Genomic DNA, 27,271 nt, shown 5'->3' with positions numbered 1-27,271 from the left:
GCCATGCTCCCTTACAGCTTCTTTGTGCACCTGCTCACTGCCAGAGCATCAGAAATGAAAAAATGCTTGTTTTCGGGTAAACAGTACTGAGCAATAACTAAAACATCAGTGGGTTATCAATTATTATTTCATGCTAAATCCAAAACCCAGTGCTGTATGAGGAACTAGGAATAAAATTAATTATATTCCAGTCAGAACTGCCTGGGAGAGGTGCAGTGGTGTGTTTGTAGCAAGGTGATCTTTAAGGTCCCTTTCAACCCAAGTCATTCTAAGAAAATTAGGACATATATTTAAAAGGAAGATTCTCATGTCCTTGCTTGTGTAAGTCAGAGGACTCAGATTTTCCCAAGGATATGCAGAATTCTGTCTGCCAGAATCAACAGTGAAATTACTCCAATCAACAGGGCAGAAAACAGGAAGCATAGTTGTTGGTAAACATAGTTTTATAGAAAAATGATATTTAGAAAAATCTCTTAAATCTGAAAGTATTACAATTATTTCCACTTAAAATATTAATAAGTTTCCCTCCATCACCTAAAAAAATAATGAGCCACATAAAGACTTGCTAAGGAAATTTCTAAAACTGCATAGAAATGCCTGCCTTGTCTTTTTGCTCCCCTTTAAATTCTGGGTCATTCAGCTGAAGCCAAAACATTTAATTAACTAGGCCATCATCACAGTTTGAGTGGACTTGAGTAGAGCTGTTTTAAGGCAATGTCATATGTCAGACATAAGATCCCATTTTCCTACACAGCAAAGATAAATCCAGATATTACACTGTTGCAAGAAGCATAGTATATGTTGGTTTCTTCTCTTTATTAATGGTCTGCAAACTAAAAATGGAATCCCTGTTCCACATGGAGATAGTTACAAGTAGAGACCACACTTCTTATGTTTAGTGAGCACCTTACTTTCACACTGACCTGTATCTGTTCTCATATGTAAAGTGGGACATAAGAATTGCTTTTAACTTCAATGCAGGTAAAGAGAAATGTGTATTTCTTTGAAACAGAAATGCTACATCTCTATGGTCTGTTGTTCCAGCTCAGTAGAAAATTTAATCTATTAATACTGATAAAATGAGGGATATGTTTCTTCAGAAAAGACAGTTTTGAGACTGCCTTCTCCTGTTCACTCAGCTAAAGCCTATGTGACACTAATAATCTAGAGAAATAGTAAGCTGTTAGCCTAGTTTCGAGAGCCAGACTGGGGCAAATTATCTCCAGAGGTCCTTTCCAACCTAAACTATTCTGATTAGTCACCAAACAGACAAAGCAAGCAACAGTTTAAGTGCAGTCTTTATACTGAAGTTGAACAGTGTATTATCAGAAGCAACTTTTTTTGGCTTTTTTCCTAAGTTGAACTCTAGTAAATCGTTATTGAATTCTCATCTTAAAGTTCATCAGGTTTAGACCTGTTTAGGCTTCTAGCCTAGACTACATTTTTGCCATTGAGCTATTGCTGGATGCTCCTTAGGATGGAGAAGAGACAGGGGATAAAACTGAACGAGAATGGGTGTTCAAAGGGGACACAACAGGTGTTGTAGACTTTGTTCAGTTATTTATAATCACAATGTTTTGGGGTTACACTTTTCTGTCAATAATGACTGCTTTCATAGAACCATAGAATACTTTGGGCTGGAAGGGACCTTCAAAGGGCATGCAGTCCAAGCCCGCTGTAATGAGTTGGGACATCAACTCTATTAGATTGTTCAGAGTCCCCATGCTTTGCTGTTAATCAGTTTTCAAAGGAAAAATGTGGTGTGCAGACAGTCACACAACTTGGCAAATTCCTGTTCACAGAAGTATCCAACCTGAGCATGTTTCATAGATGCCTCAAAAATCCACCGTAGGAACTATGCAGCCTCCCTTGTGCTTTGGGAATTCAGGGCTACAAAGGTCATTCCACCCAATATTTTTGGTGGCACAGTGATAACCCAGGACACATCCTATGAGAAAGAGAGCAGTGGAAAGATGAAAGCAGACTGCTGCATGGATTTCTTTCAGGATACTACACATGCATGTCCATGTACTTTTCAAGTGCCTCTGTCTGAATATGTGCATTTCTTTCTCTCCAGAGAAGAGGAAGAAAGGTGCTATTTAGCCCTCTCCATTCAGTGGTTTATATATGTGGCTGAAAAGCAAAATATTCAAATCTTTCATGAGTTACAAGTTGATGAATAACAAGTAGGATTCTACTCCCTGGATGGCTATGTAGTCATTCACTAGGTGAAACAGCTTTTGAATTTAATGGGTGTTTTTTTCATGGTGCTATCAAATGTTACCATGAAAATGACTAGAATTCTCTGGCAGATCCCTTCTTTGTATTTCACAACTCTATAAAAGGTAAACCACCCCAGAGATGGGCTTTTCAGCTGCAGGTCAAATGGCATTGCTCTAATTGCAGGGGTCCTGTTTTGTATAAACACTAATACATTTATCGAGGCAGGGGTTTTTGTCTCTGGCCTTGACATGTCACTTGAATGCCTCAAATGCAAATAATCAGTAATAATACTGAAAGCAGTATCTGCTTAATTTTTTTCAGGGTCACAATGTTTTTCTGAGATACATGCACAAGTAAACAAAAGGTCTTGATTTGAGAACAGTGAGGTGTCCTTTTAGCAAGGTCTACCCTAAGTGTCAGACAATGTCTTTCTTGATGCAGCTCAGTCCATGGGGTTTTTGGTACAGCTGAAGAAAAATAGAATAATGTCAAGAAGGGATTTGCTGTATAGGATTAGTAGCAGATCTTGTAAGACTGACATAAAATCAATCATGAGAGCCACCAAGAAATTGAAGTCATGTGCTTTCCTGACATTTTAGAATTCCATGTTGATGAATGGTGCATACCTTGTGGTAAGAGATTCCTTCAGCTTTGGAGTAAAGCATTGGTTTCACAGTCTGTTGCTAGACCACACTTTGAAGCGTGGAACGTACCTGCAAGGATAAAACATAGTTTACAGGAGGGTTTTTTAAATGGTCCAGTGATTTAGGAGCACAAATCCAGTGAAAATCCTTATCTCTGTTACAAATACAAAATTATATATATGAAAAGGCCAGTAGCTTGCATAAAGAGTAGAACCCAATTTTTTTTTCTCACAGTTTTCCACTACACTGGTATTAAGCAGAATCTGTTACTGAAATGCACAGAGCAAAACAATCTTCAAATACCTCTTCAAAAACTGTGAAAATAAATAAAAGCCATTGAACCTGGTGACCTATAATTTAATTGCTGAAAGATATAAATGCTGGATGAACTTGTGGTATCTTCTGAATACTGTCAATAAAGTCCTACAGGCATTTTAATGTTAAGTTTATACAGTGAGGTCTTCTCAGGAGATAGGAAAGATATCAGAAGTCTGTCTTTTTAAATTGTCACTCCAGGTAATATGGGCTATTCGTAGACTTCTTTTGTAGGATTCTGTGTTCATTATATTCCACTTGTTTTGGGTTTTTTTATTCTCCCTGTTTAATGTATACTTGTTTGTAACATAAAATCTGTCTTGCAGCTCTGCAAGCAGATCTAAGATTTAACAGTCAGACTGACTTCTTTCCTTTTCATGTATTGTCTGTAGTCAGAGAAAGCCTGCAGGCCTGTCACTTCCCCTAACTTTTCCTGAGCAACTCAAATCTTTTTGGAGTATTCCCCTGAGCTGCGGATCCAAAGCCACTTAAGACTAATAGGTGTGTACATGTGTAACTGAGTGAATGACCTGAAGCCAGAGAGGGCTTTGCAGATGTACCTATGCGTCTGCAGTCCCTCTTATAGATCTGTTAGTAGGTTTCATAGAAGAAGCTGATAAAAAGGAACATCTGATCCCAGGAAGTTCACAGTGTCAACATTTTTATAGAGAATAATTATTTTATAGAGAAGTCAGTGGAAAAACCCTGCCCATGGAATTCCCAGTGTAGTTTTCTACCTAGCTGTTTTCACAAGAAACACACATAATATCAGACTCTGTTGCTGTTCCTGGAAGATCTGTGACAAAGAAATTGGCAAGATCTGAAATTTTCTTATTTCCCTGTAAACAGAAATTCTCCATAAATTGAAATTTCACTGCCAGAGGAAGTGAAACCAAGAATAATTAAAGAATTATTTTTCTACACCGTTTGTGTCCTAGCATTTACAGCAAAGCCTTACTAGATAATCTGTTGGTTGAAGCATTAACCAGATAGTTTAACACAGCATCAGTAGACCTAACTGTTTATGCCTCGTGTGAGTGGGAATCTTACTGTCTTCTGTTTGGACAGAGTTAAGTAGTAGGCTGAAATACTACTTTGTAATACAAAGTAAATATACCAGAAATCTGAGATTCAAGGCACTGAGATCTGTCTGTTTACAAATGCAAGCCATACCCCTTTAATGTGGGTTGCAGAACTGATTGTGTCTGTACTGCCTAAAGCTGGTTGTGCAGTTAATCCTCATGGCAGGGGGTGTCTTTCAATGGGCTCTTCTTATATACCCTGATCTAAAGTGGAAAAATTGCAGCAAATTTTTGGAGTACTCATTTTTACCATTTTTATGAATCTGGTCAGGTCACAGTTTATGTGCCTGTTTCTTTCCTTTTCCCTGGAAAGTTTTATTGTTTCATAGGAATAGTGGTTTTGCTTGGGGATTTGCTGTCATTGTTGTTGTTTCTGATGTGAAATAAATGCAGAGTGCTGAAGACACCTTGAAAATATTTGGTCATAGTCTAACGTAGTTTGAAGTTATACTACTAGGTGAATGTTGTGTTATTTCCAAAACCATCAAGCGTGGGTGACCATCCCTTAAAAAGTGATATATACCTTGAACTGTTTGTAATGGTCACTGTCCACACTAAAAGTTCAACATTATATACACATATGCAGTGTGAGGAAGGAGAAAAGCTATTCATATTTCAGAGAAAAAATATTTTGGGAGTGCTGATTGATAAGAGGCTGGATATGACCCAGCAGGGGAAGGAGGGGATTGTGCCCCTCTGCTCTGCTCTGGTGAGACCCCACCTGCAGGGCTGCATCAACTCTGGGGTCCCAGAACAGGACAGACAAGGACCTGGTGGCTTGAGTCCAGAGGAGGGCTGCCAAGATGATGAGAGGGATGGAGCACCTCTCCTATGAGGAAAGGCTGGGAGAATTCAGATTATTTGGCCTGGAGAAGAAAAGGCTTCAGGGTAACCTGTCTGTGGCCTTCCAGTACCTGAAGGGAGCCTACGAGAAAGATGGAGAGAGACTTTTTACAAGACCATGTAGTGACTGGGCAAGGGGGAATGGCTTCAAACTGAAAGAGTGTTTTATAGTGCATAATAGAAAAAAAGAAATCATTACAATGATCCTGGTGAGGCACTGAAGCAGGTTGCCCAGAGGAGTCATGAATGCCCCATCCCTGGAATTATTCAAGGGCAGGTTGGATGGGGTTTGAGCAGCCTGGTCTAGTGGAAGGTGTCCCTGCCCATGGCAGCGAGGTTGGAGCTAGGAGTCTTTAAGGACCCTTCCAACCCAAAGTATTCTATGGTTCTATGATGCCATGATCAGTGAGTGAAATTCAGATTGCCTTGATGTGGGCTCACTTCTGCAATAATAAAAGTACCACGTTATATGCGCTTGCGTTCATTGACTGGAACTTTGGTTAACTGAACTCAGAATTAGGTTTAACAGATCTTTCCCAGAAGTCTCCAGTGAATTTTAGAATGGCAAAGACAAAACATATTTTTGTAATGCATATTCAAATATACTTTTTAAAGCCTTTGACGTAGCATAAGAATTTGGATGCTGAAATTCCATTTTGCACATTTAGTCCATTAGTACATTTTAGCCTTGGTAATCGTCAAATATGCCAAAGCTAGCATTGTCCTGCAATTCTCAAAAAAGAAAAGAAGCAGGTTTTTTTTATCTTGAAGAATACTGGGGAACAATTTAAAAATTAACATAGCTGCCCAGAAGAAGAGCCAATAGAGGACATCTGAGGATTAGCAAAAGGATACTTTACTGAAAGGAATGAAGAAGTACTAAGTTGGTGAAGTGATCTGAGCTCTTGTGAATGCTGCTTAGCTTCCTGAACCATCTTTGGGACATTTGGGAGAGATTACAAAGAAAGATTTCAGACAAAAACCCAAGATGAGCTTGGGCCCTATATATAGGAAGGAAGACTGCTTGGACAGGCTTGGGATGTGTTAGAGAAGTACTACCTTTCAAAAGCAAGAGTCTGCTCTGCTTCCCTAGCAAGACACCCACAATGCAGAGGACATGATGAACCTACAATAAATGACTCTATGTTAACATTTTTGGTTATTCACCTCTGTAAAAAAAAAAAAATAGGTATTTTCTAAACACTTTATGGGGCAGTTAAAGAAGAAATTCCTTTGCTGGTGAATCTGTTTCAAATGTTGACTGACTGTGGCAACTTGAGATGCTTTAATAAGGTGTGGAAATAATATTTGGAAAGAGCACAAAGTTTAGGCATACACTTTTCTAAGACTAAGTGAAAGCCAGATGAGGAGGAGTAAGCTTTCAAGATATGTATTTGAAAATGGAAGGCAAAAACACATGATTCAATTACTAAAGAAATTTTGTGCACTTAAGGAGCAGCACAAATTGACAGCTTTGAGTGAAATGAATACATCAGCTGAAAGAAATTCAGATGTCTGAAAGAGAAGAAATGATGTGGAAACAGTCTGATGTACCTAGATGAGTTATTAAAATATCAGCAGAGTCTTATATTACCAAAGTATGAATCCTTATAATTGTCAGGATGTCAAACCTACTTATCAGTATTCTTGGTAATCAAAGTAGTGCTGCTAGTCTAAAAGACGAGCATAAAGGATATCTAAAAATTAATCTATTAGACCCTACTGAGCAGATTGAAATTTTGATAAGGGATAATCAATGCATACCTATCATAATTAAATTTGTAAGGAAACAATATATTGATATATAATTATCTCTTTGATTGTTTTAATCAAATAGTTTGTTCTTTTTCCCAGCTGTCTCTTTAAAGTGATTTCAAAGATTTGGAGACCTATGATTTATCCATGCTCTTGATGTTGATTTGCTGTTGACCAGAATATATTTTTTAGCCAAAATTATAAGCACTGAGGTAAGTATAAGACTAACTCAGCAAATTTTAGTCTAATGAGAGGAGAAACCTTTAGGAATATGTCTGGGCTGAGAGGGAAAGGCTAGGAGCAGAGTCATACTTTTTGTAAATGTTGTTTGATTGATATTATACATTTATTTCAGCATGATCATTAAATTCCATGATATGAAAGAGCAGCTGAGAGAAGATAATTCTTTTAGAGAAATTAAATACTTCAGGGGGTATCCCATCACCTTTCAGTATAGCCAATGCTCCTTTCGAGGATAAGGAGATCAAGTTCTGTTTTTTATCTACCATCATTCTATTTTTGGTTAGTGAAAATAGTTCATAGTTGTTCTAAGGAACAAAAAAATTTAAGTCTAATTTTTCTAGGATTTAATGAAAGTTTAAAGTAAAATTTTTATTCTTGACTTGCATGGCAGACCACTTTAATATGTTTCATACAGTGAAAACAAAGCAGACTTCAAAGCAAATGTGATTGCTGAAATATGAGTGCATATATATGTATATATGTATATATACAGATGTATCATGTGTATCTTTGTACTGAAATTTAAAAAGTTTAAAGTGTTTAAAAGTTAAAATTAAAAATTTACTTCTTGACTCATGACGAATCAAAGCTCCCACTCTGAGATTTTTCTACACTTTTTCTTTACTTTTCTTAACTTTCCTTCTATTTTGGAGGTAGGTAAGATATGCAATAAAACTAACATTTACGTGCCTTATTGAAAGTAAAGAGAAGTTATTGAAATGTCGAGAGGAAGGACTTCATTGTTTGTATAACAGGCTGTAGCTTTGCCCTCCTGTCTTTTTGGTAACTTCTTTAGGTCAATGATATAAGCACATATTTGACTTTTAGGAGCTTTGTTTGAGACGTCCTGATGAAGTCTCAAAATTATTGCATCTTTCGAGGAACTTGCAGATTTTCCCCTATAAAGAAAATGGACTTTGCTTGACTCCCTAGTCAGTGTAATATTTTGTCATATGAATATTAAAGGCATCAAACATAGAAAGAAAGTAAGTATTAATACAGTTTTAGGAAGAACTGAAAGCTACATCAATGTACACAGAACTGACCCAGATAAATTCCAAATCAGTAGCAAATTATGTTTATATTTTATACTGTATATGAAAGCAATGCAGGTAAAGTTATTCTTAACGTCAGAAGTGTTGTAAGGTTCGGTGCTACTGAAGTAGTTTTGTACTTTGGGAATAGATTTTCTCTTTAGGGAAACCTCAAATCTACTCTCATTATACAGTATCAGAAGACACCTAAATTTAAACTCAAAGTCCATATAAAAGATGACTCTGAGGTAAATATATGTGGATATTTGCATATCAACTGTGGGCACTTTTTTCTCTCCTTTTTAACTCCGCTCCACAATTAAATTTACAAAGATGACATACTTGGAAAGGAAATAATTTGTACTTATGTGAATGTATTTGAAGTTTTTTAATTATGCAGGGAACACCCAACCAAGTAACTTACCTTATCTTTTACACCCTTGTACTGTCTGTTGTGTACTGTTGTGATAAAAAGATGTCACTGTTATAAATTGCAAGGAAACTTATTTTGCAAAGTCGATTTTCATGTATAGTATGTGAAAATCTGAGACAGTGTGGACTAGAGAAATTGTCCATTAGAAATCCTCATGTGTCCATTAGAAATCCTCAAGCAGTGTGTTTACCAGAAAACTGGAGAGTTGGAGGTCTCCTGTCTGATTGTTCGCTATCAAAAATGTTGCTAACCAGATAAGATGTTTTGGAAGCATGCTTCCTTCCCTTACTTGAGGCCAAGTTGCATATTTGGAAATGTGTGTGGAGGTTCAATTGCATGAGGATGCTTATGCAGAATATTATTTTGGTTAAAAATCAAGCATCCAAAAATTTCCCAAGAGCTATTATGCATCATTGACACTTAGTTTTTATTAGCAGTTTTCAACTTTTTTTTTTCATAGCACATTATTAACTCTGCCAATGAAACCGTTTTCAGGTTTTTCTCTCTAAAGATTTTTCAGACTGACTTCTACCAAGGAGTGGAAATTGTACAAACAGCCAAGAGCAGTGGGGAGTGTTACTTGTTGCTAAATACTGACCCTGTTTCTCCGTCTCCCTGGCAATTTCCCACACATAAAGCGTTCTCGTCCCTCCTCTAGATGTACTAAAAGGAGCTGAAACAAAGGTTAGTCACTTTGATATTAGGCTAGAGTTCAGGAAGAAGTCTCTGTGTTATAGACTGGCTTTCCTTTTAATGGTTACAACCTGCTGGGAATGCATCAAGTTGGGGATAGGCCATTCTACTTGTACTGACTTTTACTGCAAACTCTTATAAAGACCAACTGAAAACACTGTTGATGCTTTCATCTATATTCTTTCATTTTTACTTTTTTATGTCTTGTTTTGCTTGGGTTTTTTTAAACAAAGAATGGTGCACATCTTAGTCTTTTACCTTATATCTGTGAGCACTTTTAAAACTGAAGCTGAAAACACAAAATAGTTTCAATGCCACTGGTGTACTCTGCGGTGGCAACTTCTGTCTAACACCTTTAAAAAAATCAGCGGGATGTTTACAATATACATGGATCTAGTATGTAATACAAGCAATCTATTTCACAGATATTTTAAATTTTTTACATTGTCCCTTCCTTTAATTAATCTTAAACCTTACGAAGTGTATTCTCAACCACAAAAAGAAAAAAAAAAAAAGGAACAAAAAAAAGAAATCTTACTATAGCTGGTGCTTTTATGGACAGGACCATTCACACCAAAAGTAGAAAATTCAAATTAAATCATAGGTGAGAATGGCCTAAGCACAGAGTCAGTCTCCTTCAGCTAGAGCATTATTTATAGAAAGTGGGACAGCTCTGTCAGGAGAGGCTCAGGTGCATTGTTTAAATTGCTGCTCCAAGGAGTATTGAGCTCCTAGTGCTGCATTTTCACCCTTGCTGAGTCGGGCTCTGGTCCTGAGAGTGTATGAGAGCCTCTGTCCTGCCAATGATTGGATTATATGGGGAAGGCAAATGTTTCTGTTCTGGCCAGATCCTCACACAGAGAACCACAACCTGAGAGCTTTGAGCAACATTCAGCCAGACCTTATTTATAGCATAATAATTCAGGGGCTCATCTGGTGCATGGAGATTCAGGTTCCAGCCACTGTGCTGCCTTACAGCTTATATATGTGCCGACATTGGGTTTTTTTATATTTTTTTTTTTAACAGCAGCATACCATGGAATGTTATGATTTTAACTTGAGGTTTTGGTTTTATTTGGCAAACCTACAACCAGCTATTCAAATTTGCACCAGTCTTGGATAAGCCCCTTACTATTTCTTTGTACACCACAGAAAACTAACATGGGATTGAAAATTCCCATCCATCTGTTAATTTAGTGTTACTCCCCATAGGGTTTATGGAAGTTCCCTCCTGCTTTGGTCCTTATCCACAGCCTTGTGTTATTTTATACATGAATTTGGATAACAAAAGTCATCCAGAGGAATGGCAGGTTGTGATCTGCCCCCCACATCCCCCTTAATAAAAAATTTTAGAAGGATATCATATTGCTGCATAAGAAACTGGTTTTGCTTTCCCTGGATGTTTTTGTGATAAGTCCTTAGAGACTTATTTTTCTTTCTTTCTTTAAAGGTGACTTTCCAACAAATAGGAGAGATGATTCTCTTATTTCTGCTCCCCTGAGTAGACCCAAAATTTCAGTTCCTACTTCCTTCTACTGGAAGTCTGATTTTTTAAAAATAGTTCTCATTTTATACCTAGCTTGATAGACAGAGCTAATTAGTCTGAAGTGCTTAATTTATTACTTGGTTTGTTTTAACACAGTTTAGCCTGTCAAAGTTCACATTTTGTGACACTGGTAACACATTTAATGACTATATTTAAGCTCAAGTCCAAACTTGATATATTCTTGCAAAATTATTTTCATTTACAAAGGAGGAACTGTTTGATTTCTCTTTGTAATGAGACTACTTCTGCTTCATATTGTACCTGGTACTTTCACCCAAAGCTTGGGGTAGAAGAATATCTCTGACAAGGTGTTTATTGAAGTTGCTTATGCTCTGTCATCTACTTAAGTACTTTCTTTTTTTCTCCACTTAACTTGGACATTCAAAAAGGAGCCATGGCAGTTCCTATGGATTATTGATTTTTCTGCTTCATTTTTTTTTGAGAACAGAGGTAAAAAAATGCCACGGGGAACTGATAGACAAATCATATGCCCTCAAATTCCAGTCCTTTAAACTTGTATTTGTGTGCTCAGCTTTCTGTGTATGGGAAAAGTCTCTGATTTGATTGAAACTCTCTGAAGCAGAGAGTGGAGCAGATGTGTTTAGCCTCAATTTAGTTGAGACTTTAACAGATTTGAAAGGGAGTTGGGTAACCAAGTCGTGATGCTAACACAAGTTTCTGGATACATCCAGAGTTTTAAACCCCTGAGGTGATTTACTGCTTTCTGCTTTGTGCCAAGATTCACCTGTCAAAAATGTTTTCAATGAAATTTAATGCAATTATTGTTTCCCCCTCACTGGGTTCTTCCTCTCTCAGTGTGGAATTTACTTTGCAAGAGTGACAGTTTAGAGTCTGGGACTGCAGCTCATCAATTATCTTGGACAGATCAAGGGCCACAATCTTATTTGCAGACCACTGTCACCTGTCCTTCACTCCTTACACAATCCCACTGCACTTCCCTGCAATTACTTAAGGAGCAATGTATTAATGGCCAGAACACCATGGATTTGCATAAATGTCTCACCATGTCCACATACAGACAAAAGAGAATAAAAGTGGGGAAAAGCACAGAATTTACAGCAGATCTTCAGTGGAATTGAGCTTACTGAGCCTGAATAACTTTTTGATACCCAAGAGAAATATGCAATCAGGCCATATATTCAGGCTAAATGGTTTGCAGCTTTTCAAGTAAGTAGCTCATGTGTGAGAAGAAGTCCATTCAATCTTATGCATGTAAGGAGGGTCATAAAACATTTGGTTGCTTATCTACAAGAATAATTTATATGCATTTGCACAATTACTCTACTTGGAGGATTTTCTCACAAGGTAATTAGAAGGTGGGTGGTTTTTATAAGGTGCAAAAAGTGCTCAGTTTTTTTTCTTTCAGACCTTGCTTGAGGTTGGAATTATTTTGTTACAGTGTAACATAGGTAAGCATTCTGTTTATTGAACACTTCCCGTTTTTCCATAGCCAAATGGCAAATGGAAGTACTGAATGTAATGGAACCATTCATTACTGGCAATATCTTATTTTCTGAAGACTAAAATGAGGTTTTGTAGAGGAACTTCTGAGGCATGAGCGTGGTTGTGCTCTTAATTCCTGGAAGGAAGAAAGTATTAATTACAAATAACACTTAAAATACCTGATTTATTGTTCCTGCTTGACATTTCAAAAGAGACCACAGACTTGAAAGGTAAAGGACAGTGGAATGGGGCACTTTATCATCCCCACTGGTCAATTTGTTCCCAGTGTTTCACCAAACTGGTAGGTGCTCAGAAACATCTTCCACTTCATTAGTCACCTAAATGTGTATTGGTCATCTGCTTATTTTTTTGTGATTTTAAGCTGATGAAAAAGAGGAAGAAGAGTAAACACTAAAGAGGAAAAGAGAAAAGACATTAGAGAACATGAACAACAGCAATAGTTGGCAAGCTTGTAATGTAAATACATATTGTAGAATTTTTGTCTGTGTAATGGGGATGATGCATGAACGTTCACTAGAATCATCCAAAACACATTTTGCAGTCATGCTAATAGGAATTGTTTCAATTTATCAGCATGACTTCACTAATGTGAACAAAATGTTTAACCTAGTCAAAACAAAATATGCTGGTTTTGCATTTCAAAATTCATTTGTTAGTAATTCTAAGCAAATGCAGTAAGCATCAATGAAAAGCAGCTCATAATAGGAAGGTAATTTTACTTTATGTTTCCTTTTTCCCCATATATTGTAGGGTTTTATTAGAATTGTATGTTTTCAAAAGCCTCTTTGAAATTAAGTCTTTCTGACTGGCTTTCATTGCAATAGTAGCACTTCAGAGCTCTACAGCCTTTCCAGCCCTGTTGGGATGGTTATACAGGGTAAATATTATGTGAAAAGTAAAGACAGAAGCCAGTCCAACTGAGAAAAATAGGTTGTTTATTTTAATTTTAGGTACTGTACAGACAAAGCTGAATTACCTTAAAAATCACCACAAATAATTCATCATGTTATTTAGGTACTTTTTCCCTTGCTATGTCATCAGATCTAATGGTTCTTTCTTAATTTATGACAGAAATCCTGTGGAATAAGGTGAATGTCAACTATAATGATGCTGTTTGTTATGATAAAAACACAGAGAGAAGAAAATTATGTTTAATGCATCAAAGAAAGAAATTTCAAATAGGTTATTTCAGTTACCTTGATTTAATATGTCTTTTGGGGAGAAGAGAAGGAAGGAAAGCTGAGGGATTAGTTCCAAAAGTAACGTGTGAAAACCTGCATCCTAAAGAATGGTTAGAGACTCCTAGATATGGAAATGTATTTTTCTCATTCATTAAGGGAGAATTCTTTCAGAGACTAATAGACATAATAATACCCAATATGTGATGACCAATTTGTGCCTTCTGGCCTGGAGACTTTTACGTGATTCATCACTTAAAAAGTAGTGACTTACACAGTTCTCAAATTTATCAATCATCTTTTTGTACCTGAGTCTTAATTTGATTCAGTTAATGATTTGTTTGTTGGAAAAACCCAGCACCAATAATTGTACTGGAGACTAAATCTTAGGCAAGACATGAGATTTATTTTGTACTGATAATTGTCTTTTTTTAAAACTCAGTAGACAGGAAGGACTACACCTCACAGTTCAGATCTTAGCAAATGTTTCTGGGATCCTAGTACTAAAAAACATGTAATTTTACAGGTAAAAGTAATTTTTTGTCGTGTTGCTGCTGCTTTTTGAAAGAGAAGAGAATGAGAGAAAGAGATCAGAGAATGTTCCAATGCACCAGGAGAGAGTTGGTAGTTTTGGTGAGGACTTTCCTCTACTGCAACTTGGGGAATTCAAATTCTGCTTCAGATTTTATTACATAGGATCTTAGGAATGTTTGCCTTTTTTATTTCTCTTCTCAACTCTAGTTTTTCTCATGCAATCAGAATGTACTATATTGTGGTGAGGACTATTTTGCTATGCTTTTCCTGCTGTATCTGCCACAATGAAATCTTAATCTTGCTACTACTCTCAATATAACAGTAACAATACATTAATGATTATTACTACAAAAAGATGCAATGGAGAAATACGTAGAGCTTTGCAGGTGTCAGCCTGACTACAGTGTTAAATAACCAGCAATGTCTTCACTATTTCTCTTTCACAAATAGTTATTTTTCTTAAACCACCAGATTTAAGAGATTCCTGCTACCTTTTCCAAACAGGTAAAAGAATCTAGTGTGCCAGCTTTTCCCCTGCTGCATCCATGGGCTCCCAGAGCAACAGTAATTCTGTTTTCCAATACTGTGCTTTTCCGATTATCTCTTCCACCACTTGCAGCAGGAAAGACTGAGCTGATTTTGGTCTTGCATTATACAAAGCAAACAGCATGTGGCATTTCTGGTTCAGTGATGACTTCCAGCTGGCCTTTCTTTTACTGTCACAGTTGAAACTGCCTCCTCTCTTCTCAGCAGCAGTGAAGGCGTGGAAAAAGACCAGTTAAAGTGGTTCCCTCTTGGTTGGCTCTTTCACTCCATGTAGTACCCAGAATAGTCAGAGTCCTCCAGCCATGTGACAGTAAAAGGCTAAATGAAGAGCTGCCTGTATCTGAACTGTGACTTCACTGTGCTCTGCTGTCTGTCATCAAAGCTTTCCTACAGATTTCTGTCTACAGTAACGTGTCATGTTTTCAAAGACAGTTTCCCAACCTTCCTGACTTCTCCTTTGTCCACACCTTCTCTAGGGTTTGATGTATTTGGCTTCTCCACTGTGGTGGCTTCTAGCCTGCGCCTAGAACGAGCCTGAAGTCATCAGTGGGTGTTGGGAAAGGAGCTAGGAGTAAGATGCACAGACATGCAACAGAAAACACACCCAAGTCCTTGACCAGTTGCTAGGATTGCTGTCTCTGCTGGTCACACCCTGACCAGGTTCTCAGACCTATCCAAGCACTTGCTGAAAGTCACTCCACTCCTGCTGCCATTAGAGGATCCACAGGTACAAATTGTACCTGTGTCTGCAGCTGTCAGTCTTTTGCTTCTTTTGCTTCCCTTACAGGCTTTCTCCTCCATTTGTGACTTGCTTTTCACCCAGCATAAATGTGAGCTGGCTTTGGCAGAGTGTCTTGTATGTCTTTCACACTTCTATAGCTCTTGAAGGGAAAGAAAAGAAGAGGCAAAGGGATGATCACAACAAAGGCTGTGACTGTGAAATGTAGAGAATAATAGCAGGAGGAATATTAGGACTGGAATGACAGCAAGAAAGAAAAGTGAAACTGTGTATTTACCTTGTAGAGGTACAGTAAAGCATCTTCGAGGGGAACCAGGAAAGACCTGGAGGACAACTGTGCAAAGTGCTGAATAACAAGAAATTTGAGTGAGAGACTGAGGAGGACGGCTAGCTGGGCGATTACAGAGATAGGAAGGATTTTGCATTAGAAGAATTTGGTTTAATACTCACTGGGCAGAAGCAGCAAGAGAAGGGAGAATTTATTATCTTTTTTTCCTTTTAACATAGATAAGACTGAAAAGATATTACATATCCACATATCTGAGAGTATCACATTTGCTCTGGTACCAATGCAATTAATAATTTGACACTACTTCTGTTTTGTTTTCTCAAGTTTTTTTTTTTTCTTCTGTTCAGACCATGCCCAGTAAACCTTATGGCTCTTAAGCCCTGTGTCCTCCTCTCCCCAGCAGCCTAATAGCTTCTAAGCAAGGTACATCACAGGATGGCTCAGGCAACACAGGAGATCTATAACATGAGTTTAAGTGGAGGTAAAATAAATCTACCTCAGCAGCAGTCCCTGCTAAATCACTTGATAACACTGGCTGCTCTAAGGGTTGACTTTACCTCATAACCACTTTCTGAGTTTTGTATAGTGAGGCTAAAGGATAAAACAAAAGCTCTCAACTAAACTCAACCATATTGTAGTTTTTGAAAAAGCAGAAAGATTTGAAATCCTTGCTATGTACTGCATCAATACTCTTTTTTTCTCTCAATTCTTCAGCCCAGCAGAATAAGTCTTGATTCTGGTTTTGTGATGCATTCCTTTGTGATAAGATATTCAAGGCCACATCATGCACTGTCTGTTGAAATGCAGTAAATATTTAATGTTCTGTTTATTTCTATAATGGCCAAATGAAATTACTTTCTATCTATTTACCTATCTACACATGCACACACTCTCTTGGAGATATACACACATTCACATATTTAAACTATGCAGAAACTGAGTGAAGGAAATTGGAAAAAGGGTGTAATATTTGCATTTTTAAAAATGGATGTATTTAGTCCTCAAACTAGTCCATTAAGTAAAGGCAAGAATATCCCGTTTATTCAAGAGAGATGACAGAGGCCCAAGAGTGCATGCTTCATTTCAACTGTGACAGGACAGTTGGAGTCAGTGTCTGGGCCACTACTTAGAATTGGAATGGTCTTATTAACCTGGACCTCTCTCATAATACAGAGAACAACCTAAAATTTGGCAGTAGGAGAAAGCTTTAATTTAAAGGTTATTTGGCGGTCACTGAAGCAAGTCTATTTCCTAATGGACAGATGTCCACTTAACTAAAGCCCTCCCAGATGACTTCTTGTTTGAAGCTATGCCAGGTAAAGCAAAGACTGAGTGGATGTGTCAACTCAAGTAACCTCTTGGAGTGAGCAGCACTCCCCGACAGTCTGGGCACCAGCTCGGTGGCACAGGAACATTTGCTTGTGGCACATGGTCTCTTGGTAGGTCTGTCAGTCAGCTGCTTTATATCAGCACTTTTAGAATGCAAGTATTTTAAAAATTAAATCACTGCAAAGTGAGGGATATTTGTCAGTTTGTGTTTTAAAAATGGGGGGAAACTGTTATTTAGATTGAAGTGCTGTTGTCAAATGGAACATATTGCCCTACATAAATTACAGGTTGGAGGCCCATGGTTGGTTGTTTTACAGTCATGAACTATTTATCTGTTCAGCCTTGAGTGTACCAAGTTCTAATTGAGGTAGCTCTTCTCAGAGCCTACATCATAATAATTACAAGGAGAGAATTAATATTAGTAACTCTTTTTTTTGCCTCTTGTAAATTAGCATATGATCTGGGAATGGTGTCCTTATGGGGAGATCCCGTGCCCATTGAAATGGCTCTCTACAGGGAACTGCCTGTGCTGTTATGGTTGCTGAGTCTGCTTGTTATCTTTCTAGAGTTGTGGTATTGAAGATGTTACAGGGTTTTGCATTTCATTTATAATGTTACTATTTGTTGACAAATCTGAACCTCCAATATGATCTGAAGAGAGATAAAAAGCCATGAAAGAAATGTGGAGATTGGCAGAATTACTGTTAATTTTCTCATCAGGAGTATTCATTTAAAAAGTGACCCACAAAGACCTCAAGAAGAAGCAGCAAATACAGAGAAAATGATGAAAAATTATGTTAAAATGTCTTAAATAGAAAATAATCTTAGCGATAGTAGGTGGAGGCCTTTCTCCCATGTTTAGATGGCATCAATAACAGTTTGGATGTGACTGTTGTGTATTTGTGATTAATGACAGTCTCCTGCCATAGATGATCTGTTCTTTTTAATCCTACTTCTTATTGCAATAATATCAGAATATTTTATGAAAGACAGTGGAATCAATAAGAAGTAACCAAAAGAGATGTTATTCCTCTTGCCCAGTTGACGCTTCTGGAATTCACAGAAAGTCACCAAGTTTAATGCTGCTGGGTTTTTTTTTTTTTTTTTTCCTGTATTATTTATTTTATTTTTAGGTTAATTTGGTGACCACTAAGATTCATACTATACAAGCTAAGGTGACAATGTTAACTGACGGGGGTGATGGCTTAGTAGGGTCAGGAAGGAGTTTCTCCAATTCCCTTTCCCACTCTGAACATTGCAGAACAGTCAGATGTGTGCATACTTCTTGGGTTGGTTTTTTTCTCTGAATTAATAATTTCTGGGTCTTCATGGAAAAAGGTGTTGTAGCAAATGGGCTGGTGAATTGACCCAAGGTGTAACTTGATTTCATCTCATTAAACAATTTTAAGTTTAGGTAATACACTTGGACGGAAAATATCAAATTCTGATGTGCAAAAGATGTGTTCAATGTTCACATGTGAGAAAAGTAATTCTTCCTATGGAATTTAGGACCATAATTGTAAGGCTTAGCTGTTCTGTTTACCTCCCAAAACTGAAGGTTGTAAGTGTGCCTGTCTTATCCGTATCTGAATTTCTTCATATACCTGAAGGATCTCCTGACACTTAGAACTAAACAAATGAAAAGTTGACATCTGCATGGTCAGAGCTGCTTGTATAGCCAAAGAGATGGGAAAGGGGCATTATATTATCAAAATTAAGGCTTTAGATGATTGAAAAGCAGGTGAAACTTTTTGTTTTAGCTCTTTCCTCTGTAAATGGAAGCTCAAGTCCCAGGCTGGCTTCTTTGAGGTAGCAGTGTGTTATATGTGGGTGTGAGGCAACAAACTTTAGACACATTTGCCCCTCACTGCCTCTGTTTTACAAGAACATCCTCTCTTTGCTGCTCCTCCAGGGGCCGCATTAATGTGCAGCACTGTAACAGCTGATCAGTGGAAACAAGCTGGAAACACGCTGGAGTCAGGCTACTGGAAAGAAGACAATCACTCCCCATTGGTAGAAGCCAGGGCTGGTTGCTGGTGACACTTCTCCCACAGAGGCCAGTGGTGGAGCTGGAGTGACGCTGATGGAACTGAGGGTGTTTGGGAGGGAAGCTGTAGTGAAGGAAGACTGCCATAGCTGAAACCTGTGGGACTTCAGCTTCCACGGTGCCCAAGGCAGCTGTCACTGAAGCCCTGAGCATGGTGCTTATGGCTTTTTAGGGGTCTGGATGTGCCCATTATTTTTAGCATATTTTCACAGTATTGGTAACTCCTTGGTTTTGAAGTTCTTTCTTTTCCCTAGCTTTAACTTTTGGCAAATGTTTTGTATCTGAATAGAAAAGAAAACTTCAATATTTTTATGATACTTGCAACTAACCACATAGCATAAGATGTTTTTCACTCTGTTTAAATGGGTGACATCAGTTTTTGTTTTTAAGGAGTATTAAAGAGAATGGAAGTGAAAATTACTTTATCTCTGTGATGGATGTATATTAAGCCAACAATGTGTTCATAATGTAAAGTAATTTTATTTGAATTTATTTTTTAATTTACTTCAGTCTCTTTCAGATTTTCATGTGATGTTTTTTACCACTGGAATTATTATTTTGAACTACACTCAAAATTATTTTTTATTAGTTAGAGGGTATTTGTGAGCTACAAACTCTTGGCTGTCTCTTGTATTCTATGTGTCTACAGACTTTTGCAAAAAATTCCATTTAGTGTGGCCAGTTCAGGGTACTATATACTTTAAACAGTCAGTAAGGATATCTGGTTCCTAGATAAGGCCTCAAATTCTTAGTAATATCTAAACTGAGGATTAAGAAGTTATAATTTTCCAAAGGTTTCCATTACATTTCCTATTCTGCCTACTGTGCATTGTACATTATTAAAGAATTCTGCTCTGACATGCCCCCCAAAGAAGTGAATTAACATTGCTTGTGAACTCTTCTTTTGTGAAGAAGTAATAATGACTCAAGCTCCAAAAGTTTCTCAGATGAATCGGAATTTATTACTTGTAAAATTAACGCCCATTACATTCACTGATACTGTGCATAAATTGTCATTTGTAGGGAGAAAAACACTCTTTTTTTACTGTTTTCCCTTACTGATAACATATCTGTGAATTGTACAGATGATAGGGAAAAATGCAGCATGTGAGTGACATAATTTGTGAGACTTCGGCTTCACACTGCTCATCTATTGTTCTCTTTACATACCTTTTGTCTCTAAAGCAATTCTAGTTGTGATTTGTTTCAGCTCTTAGAAGAGAGTCCATTCTAACCTGTGAAAAGATGAGCCCTGACTTGTGCTTTGGATTGGGCTTAAAGCATTTTGAGTGCTACTATTTGTAGAGAAGTTCTCACCCACCAAGGTGGACCTAAGCAAAGTCAAAATTGCTGCTGGTTCTTTTTCTTGGTGGTGTTGGATACATTGGTTTGGTTTGTTTTCATTTTTCTTTTAGTAGAGTTAATTATCTTGCCGTTGGTTTAGTTTAGGTTTTCTTGAAAAGCTTATTTCTCCCTCTTGAACTAAATCCTTAAATTTCATAGGCATACAACTGTTTTTGCCAACCAGCCCCACAGCTGAAAGAAGACATATGCAAGTCAGGAGAAAGAGAAGACATATACAAGTTGGGTATGATGAACTTAGAAGTGTTATAACTAAGAAGATGCCTTCAAAAGAGATTCCTTCTGAAGAAAATGGGTTGATCAACCTCTCATTTGTTGGCTACCAGGACTTATCAATGGTTCATGCGAGTTTCAGCTATAACTACGTTGTGAGCAATTTTTTGATTTTTGCTTCCTGTCTCTAGTGGGACTAGAAAAATCTAAGTCAGAAGAAAGTGTATTAAGACATAAAATGGGGATTTAGACTGTTGTATAGGAACATACTTAACCTCTCTGTACAATTCTCTGTCTGTATAATGGGAATAAAGTATTTAAACTACAGCACGAGAAGTCTGAGGATTAATTGGTTAATGAATTCATAGAACCCCGAGCATGAAAAGTGCACTCTAAATGTTTCCCATAGAAATTTCTCCATTACCTAAAGAGAGAGGAAGAAAAAAGCTAATTCATTGCTTTAAAGAGCTCTGCAAAATTCCATCAAGAACATAGATAATTAAAGTAATATTAATAGATTTTTAGGTCTTCATTTTCCCCTAGAGGCCAGGTGTCCCTGATTTCTTTTTTTTTTTTTTTTTCTTTTTCCCCTTCAAGTGATGTCCCTGACTCAGTTGTCAAAGACTGAGAAGCAGAGGTGCCCGTCTAGCTTTGAACTTGATCCCCATGGTGGAGTTACAAGGTTAAATAAATGGGGTGGTTTTTTTGTTGTTTTTTTTTTTAATAATTTTAAACTGAACATAACACTTCAAAAAAAATTTTTCCCCCCTTCTCCCAAAGTATTTTTAGGCTGTATGCACTCTTGCCTATGTCTGTTCCTTAGTCCCAGCTGAAGATTTCAAGGGAGACGAGGGCTCTATATTGTTTCTCCCTTGTATTGCAGATAGGGGGAGGAGGTGGTTATTAGAGAGAAGCGCTCTCACTTGCTCGCTCTCTCTGTTTCTCCCTCTCTGGCTGATAGCACTTATCTCTCGCTCTCTCTCCTTCTCCTAGGTGATCCATTTCTAGGCAACGTGCTGGCTGGTGTTGGAGCTGCCAGCTCTCTCTGCATCCCACCAGCAAAGCAAGATCCAAAAGCAACCTGCAGACCATCATCTGCTTTCCTCTGCCTCGCTCCGGGTACTCCTCCTCTCGCTTCTGCCCTGTCCAACCACCACCTTGCGCGACAGACAGCACGCTGGGCTCCATTGGCAGATTTATTTTTTTTTTCCTCCAGTTGTGGGAAGCGATTTTTCTAAGCGAAGGGTGGGGGGAAATCTCTGCATTACTATCTGCATTACCTTGAAGTTCACTTTGTTTTTTGGCCTCCGGGGGGGCTTTTCCTGCAGGAATCTGGCTGCCGGGAGCGGGATCGCCTGCTCCCTCGGTCGCCCGCTCCTCCCACCTCGCTGAAGGCGAGCTATTTGCTGCGGGCTCCTGGGGCTTCTCTGGCCAAGAGGGTTTGTGGGTGTCTGCTCGTGTGTGTGCGTCTGCTCGTGTGTGTGCGTGTGTCTGTGTGTGTGAGCCTGTGCGTGGTGTGGGTTGGAAGTTGCTGTGCAGCAGCGGGACCGAGCGGATCCCTGGACCCGGCGGAAGGATGGGGATTGTCTGACCAGCAGAGGCGTCTGCTGCCCGCGGCGGCGCCCGGGCTGGATGGATTTGCTGCCGGCGCTCCCAGCAATTCTGGTGCTGCCCAGGAGCCCCACGAAGTGACGCGGGGTTTCGCCGAGGAGAGAAGCGCTCGGAGCCCCGGGCTCGTTCCCTGAACAGCCGCGGCTCTGCGTCAGCCATCGGGATTTACACGCTCCTCCGGCTGCACCTCAAACTCTTGGGCTTCGTGCGCTGCACTGTCCTCCGCGGCAGCACCGTTTGGCGAAGAGATCTGTTGTTATAAAGCTTGGACCTCCGGAGGAGATGGAAGTTTTCTCCCTCATCCTGGTCGTGTCCGTCTGTTGGACTCGAACCTGGAAAGCGGCGATTGCAGATTCAATCATTCATATCGGTAAGGGGGTGCTGCGCCTGCTGGTGCTGCTGGACACTTTTCCAGCTCTCCTTTGCAACCTTCCCTCTCTTGGAAGGCTTTCCCCCCTCCCCTCGCAGCCCCCACTCTCTTTTATCGTTTGCTCTCTTGCTTTTTTTTTTTGTTGTTTAGTCCTCTCCTATAATTGCTTTCCACCAGGACCTCAGGCGTCCTCTTTTTCCCCTACAGCGCTGTGTAAGGGTTTCTTGGCGGGTGGGGTATGTGCGTGCTTTAGACCTTGAGGTTTTGATGAGGCTGATGATGGGGGCGCCCAGGGATCGGGCACTTCCCCGGTTCCTCCCCGCCGCCCCTCAGCTCCAGCCTGCCTTCCGCCTGCCCCGGCTCGCCCTCGGCCGGGGGACGCCCCACGCCTCCCCGTGATCCTCACACCACGGTGACAGCCAGGCAAAGCCCCCACCCCCCACACTTTTCGCTCCTTCACACCCCCCACCCCGCCTTCCTCTCCCGCGGCGGAACAGGTGGTTTGGCAACGTGAGCGCTTCCCCTGCCGCGGGCGGGCAGGGCGGCCGCGGGGGAGGGGGGCTCCGGCTGTCCGGCACCCCCTTCCCGGCCGGCCCCGTCTGCGCCTCCCGGAGCCGCCGCTCCCAGGAAGGGCAGCGGCCTCCCCTCCGCCCCGGGGGCAGGGGGCAGCTCGGGTTAATGCCGGTGCACGGCGCTGCCCGCACTCCCCGCCGCCCGTGCCCCCTCGCTCTCCGTTATCCCGAGCCATCTCCGGCACGGCAGCCCTCCCTCTCGGCGGGCGCATCCCTGGGAAGCGCCGAGCCCCGCTGCCGAGCGGCGCTCGGTTCCCGCGACTGGAGAGAGCGGGTGGCCCCCCTGCGCCGGCCGGGGATGCGCGGGGAGGGAGAGGAGCGGAGATGGGGAGAGGAGGGCGCTTCCCCCGCGGCCGCTCGCCCATCTGCAGGCACCGCACGCAGGCGGAGCGGGGGCGGGCGGGCGGCCGGCGCCGCGCTGCCCCGGGGAAGGTGCATTTCGGGGCAGGGTCCCGCCGGGGTTTTGGGGAGGTTCCTGGGGCGGTGCCGGCCCCGGCTGCGGGGCAGCTGCCGCTCTCCCCGGGGTTGGCTTTATAAATATGTCTGCCGGTGCTTGTCGTGGGGATCCGTAGCGGGTTTCTGTGAAAGGGGAAGCGAGGAGAGCGTTTGGAAAGCGCGGCCGTCAGGAGCTTTCCTGCAGGACTGATTTTGGGGCAGCGGTGCGCCAGCCCTCCGTGTAGCTGTCCCCGAGCCCAGAAGCCACCGCTCTCCTTAGGTACCGCAACTTTACAGGGGTCACTCCTTTTGGCTCTGTGAGACTGGAGCAGCAAATATTGCACGGGGAGGTAGCGCTCTATGCCCTCCTTTTAAAGGGAGAAGGACTTTTAAAATTCTTCCCAATTGCAGACTCTTAAAGCGACACTAGGAGACAGTTACGTCTTAGGGTTTCTTTCTTAAGAGCTTGTAACAAACGGTTACATCCTAGGATTTGGGGGGAAATTTTGACTGTGTAGCATGTGAGGAGTTTCTTTGCAATCCACTGTCGCCCATCATCCTGGCTAAAGCAGCGCTGCTGGGCAAGCCCGTGTGCCTTTGCACTACCGTCAGAGGAGACGATAGCTTTTCTCCCCTTGTGTTAATGAAAATTTATTTGGTTTACTTGTTTTATGTGATAACTGCAACACATTTTAATTCTGTTTTTTAAAATAATGCTGTTAGTGATTGGATACATCAGCACAGTAAATCCTCATTGAAAGCAAAAAACCCCCAACAACCCAAACGAGCAGAACCAAAGCAGTTGCTTCTTACACAATTTGTCTTGAGAGACAATTAGTACAGTTGACAAGGGGATTAGCTCTTTTTATAGACTGGTTTATGCTGCCATGAAAATGGCAAACTATGTAACTGGTACACAGAGCTTTACATCTACTAAAATGAATACTCTGAAAATAAATCACCTGAAATCAGAGCTATTTTAACAGTAAACCAGTACACAGATAAATATTCCAAGTTGTACAGCTCACAGATGAAAATTTGGCCCCCACTGTATTTTGTGACCTGATCTTCTGACCCCTTTTTGCTTTCTTCCACTTGTATAAAGTAAATTTATGTATAAAATATTTAGACATAAGTAATAAACTGTATTTATTTAAATGAATGAGAAAAAGCACTAGCAGAGTACTCTATGAAGAAATTAACTACAGTAGAACTCACAAAGCCAAAGAAAAAACCAAAATGCTCAGTTCAGGGAAAAAGAAATACTACTACAGTTAGTTCTGATGCCTTAGGCAACAGACAGAATAAATGTATTATCTTTTTTTCGTTCTGCAGTGCTAATATATTCCAAGTGGAAAATATTTTCCCATGTTTGAGAGGGGCAGATGGTCATAAGAAATAACATGTTACCTGTGCATACCCTTTTCCTAATAGTACATACTTTTTTCAATATAGTGCACAAACTGTCTTGCTTGCCTACATTTTATGTGTTTCCTGTAAAAGGATGCTTTCTGTCTCAAAGTATTTTATCAGTCCTCTCTTAGACAATGCCAAAAAAATGTTACAATTTAGTGAGTAGACATTAACGACTTGATGATGTCAGTGGGAGGGATACAGTGACTGGTATCTATGATAATGCCTTTTCATATTTCTATCTTCTTCTACCTTCTGTATACAGATTCTGCTTTTGATCTCTAGAGAAGGTCTGTGCATATGTACATGTGCACATTTAAAAAGAAAGGTTTTCCTGTATCATATTTTCAACATCGGTAATGCTGCTTATAGTCTGTATGTTTCTGCTGCCCTGCTATTATAAATAGGAACTGGCAGTTCAGAAAGACTACATTAAGCACTCTTGTGAAAATGGTGAAATGAATCGACTCCACTATAATTTTCCTTACCCTTATATAAAAAAGAAAGGGGCAGGGTTACCATGTCAAAATTGTGCAATCCTGTATTATGCTGCTTCTCTCAGCCCATGCATTGATTGAGTAATTTCATCAGTCCCACATTACTTGATTGCTTAGAAGTTTCCTAATGATCTGTATGCTGTAGGAAGAATCTGAAAGTCGTGAGTGGAATGGTAATGATTCTGTGTTTTATGAGGCTATTCAAAAAGTCGCTCTGATTTATGGTGCTCGAAAGCTCCCAAGTCTTTGAGATTATCCATGCTGCCTGATATTTCCTTCATACATCAGTCGTCCCACACTCCTCACTCCCTAAACAGGAGTTTAGAATAGTGTTTTAATTAAGCAGGGATTAGGTGGCATTCCTTGTCAACTGCACAATTTGTGTATGCTTTGTATCTTCTACTGCTGATTGTCTCATGCTTTTATATTTTGTACTTTGTGCCCATTATTTTCCCTTGATACTTGCACAGTAATACATCTGTACATGCTTATGGATTTTCTATTGTGCCTATAGAAACATATAGGCAGATATATATGTATTAGGTGCTGCAAAATCACCTAGGGCAGCAGGCACATAGTGTGGTACAAAAGTTTTGCTGAAAAAATACTCTACAGTATTTTTGAAGGCTAGTCTAGTTCAGCCTCCCTGATTACCTCAAGTTGGTTTTTATATTTATCAGTTACTTTAGTCAGACACAGTCAACTGTGTACTGCCCTTGGCTTTTTTATTTTTAATGGAAATTTAATAAATAGATATAGTTATGTATTATGTATGTTTCTACATATAATTATGCATCTGGTTTTTATATGTTTATAGATACCATTTTTTCTTCTGAGAGAGAAAATCAGTCCTGCCCTTACCTTACTCCTCTCAGCTTTTAGATGTTGTAGGCCAGGACTGCTGCATTCCTTGTGTTGGACAAGTTCCCGGCATTGCTGGGTCCTGAGTTTTGGCTCACACCTTTAAGCTCTTCTGTACCATGGTTAATAATATCAAGGCAATTCCAGCATGGGGTCTATTGCTTGTTTCTTCTCTTGATGTTGAAGGTGACAAAAACGTAATTTTTTTCTGTAAAGGAAAGGGATTCTTGTTGTTTGGTAGGATGCCTGTCTCATTTCTTCTTGTAAGCTGATGTGCTACAGTGCAGCTGGGGTTGTGTTGTGAATTGGTAATAGGAATTTAATTTGCTGTGCTATTGGTGAAGCCTCATTAGGAGGTATGTAGTGTACGCCACTAACTGTTCATTACAGTACTCTCACATACATTTGTAAAGCACAAGAGAAGTGAGCAAAACAGATGTATTAAAAACAAATAAATCTCTATGTGCCTGTAGTGTCTGCAGGGGGGCACTCAGGCCCCTGTTGTCCCTGCTCTAGATTGTGAGAAGGTTACTTGCTTATTTTAAACACACCTCCAGTTGAGGACCTGGAACCCGATGTGCTGGGGCTGAGCAGCCAGGAGGCTCTGTTAGTAACTATGTTCTACTTAAATGCTTGGCCTGCGTGACAAACTCTCTGCTTCTGTGTGCCTTATTTCTGAAACACTTTCCCAGGTGCTTCGATTGGTGGCAGCGCTTCAGTCCCTGTGATGTGTTAGTTACTCTGTAGCTCAAGAGGAATGACTTTGCACGCCACAGATTAGGGCTTGCCATCATCATGGCAAAGATATGTTTGCCATTAGGTGTCACTGCTTTCTGGAGTGTTTCATAGTCATCATCAGGGCCCGATCGAGAGTCTGTCATAATCCAGGTGAGTTGCTTAGTTGACTTCAGAAGATTTTAAACCAAGCTTTTGGATTGCTGACTGCAGCAGGCAGCTCCTTTTCATGTTCTTAAATAAC

At 39.9% G+C, this 27,271-nt stretch overlaps 1 protein-coding gene across 5 annotated transcripts in view; it reads left to right on the top strand.

The window, feature by feature from the left end:
- The window catches only part of GRID2 (glutamate ionotropic receptor delta type subunit 2), an 812,539-nt gene that overhangs the window by 111,675 nt on the left and 673,593 nt on the right, over positions 1–27,271 (top strand). For 2 of the 5 annotated variants that reach the window (XR_010998200.1, XM_068187567.1), the window contains exons 2-4: positions 9,084–9,256; positions 20,462–20,658; positions 21,527–22,514. Coding sequence is in view for 4 of the 5 variants with exons in the window: in XM_068187567.1 (XP_068043668.1) it covers positions 22,427–22,514 (88 nt within the window). In the remaining variant the exon portion in view is untranslated. Of the gene's footprint in view, positions 1–9,083; positions 9,257–20,461; positions 20,659–21,475; positions 22,515–27,271 lie in introns of those variants that run through there. The other 3 variants (XM_068187570.1, XM_068187568.1, XM_068187569.1) reach the window with 3 other exon arrangements.

The sequence above is a fragment of the Anomalospiza imberbis genome, chromosome 4 (genome assembly GCF_031753505.1).
Source record: "Anomalospiza imberbis isolate Cuckoo-Finch-1a 21T00152 chromosome 4, ASM3175350v1, whole genome shotgun sequence".
NCBI lineage: Eukaryota > Metazoa > Chordata > Aves > Passeriformes > Viduidae > Anomalospiza > Anomalospiza imberbis.
The sequence above is the reverse complement of the archived record's forward strand: the minus strand, read 5'-3'. Positions and strand labels throughout refer to the sequence as shown.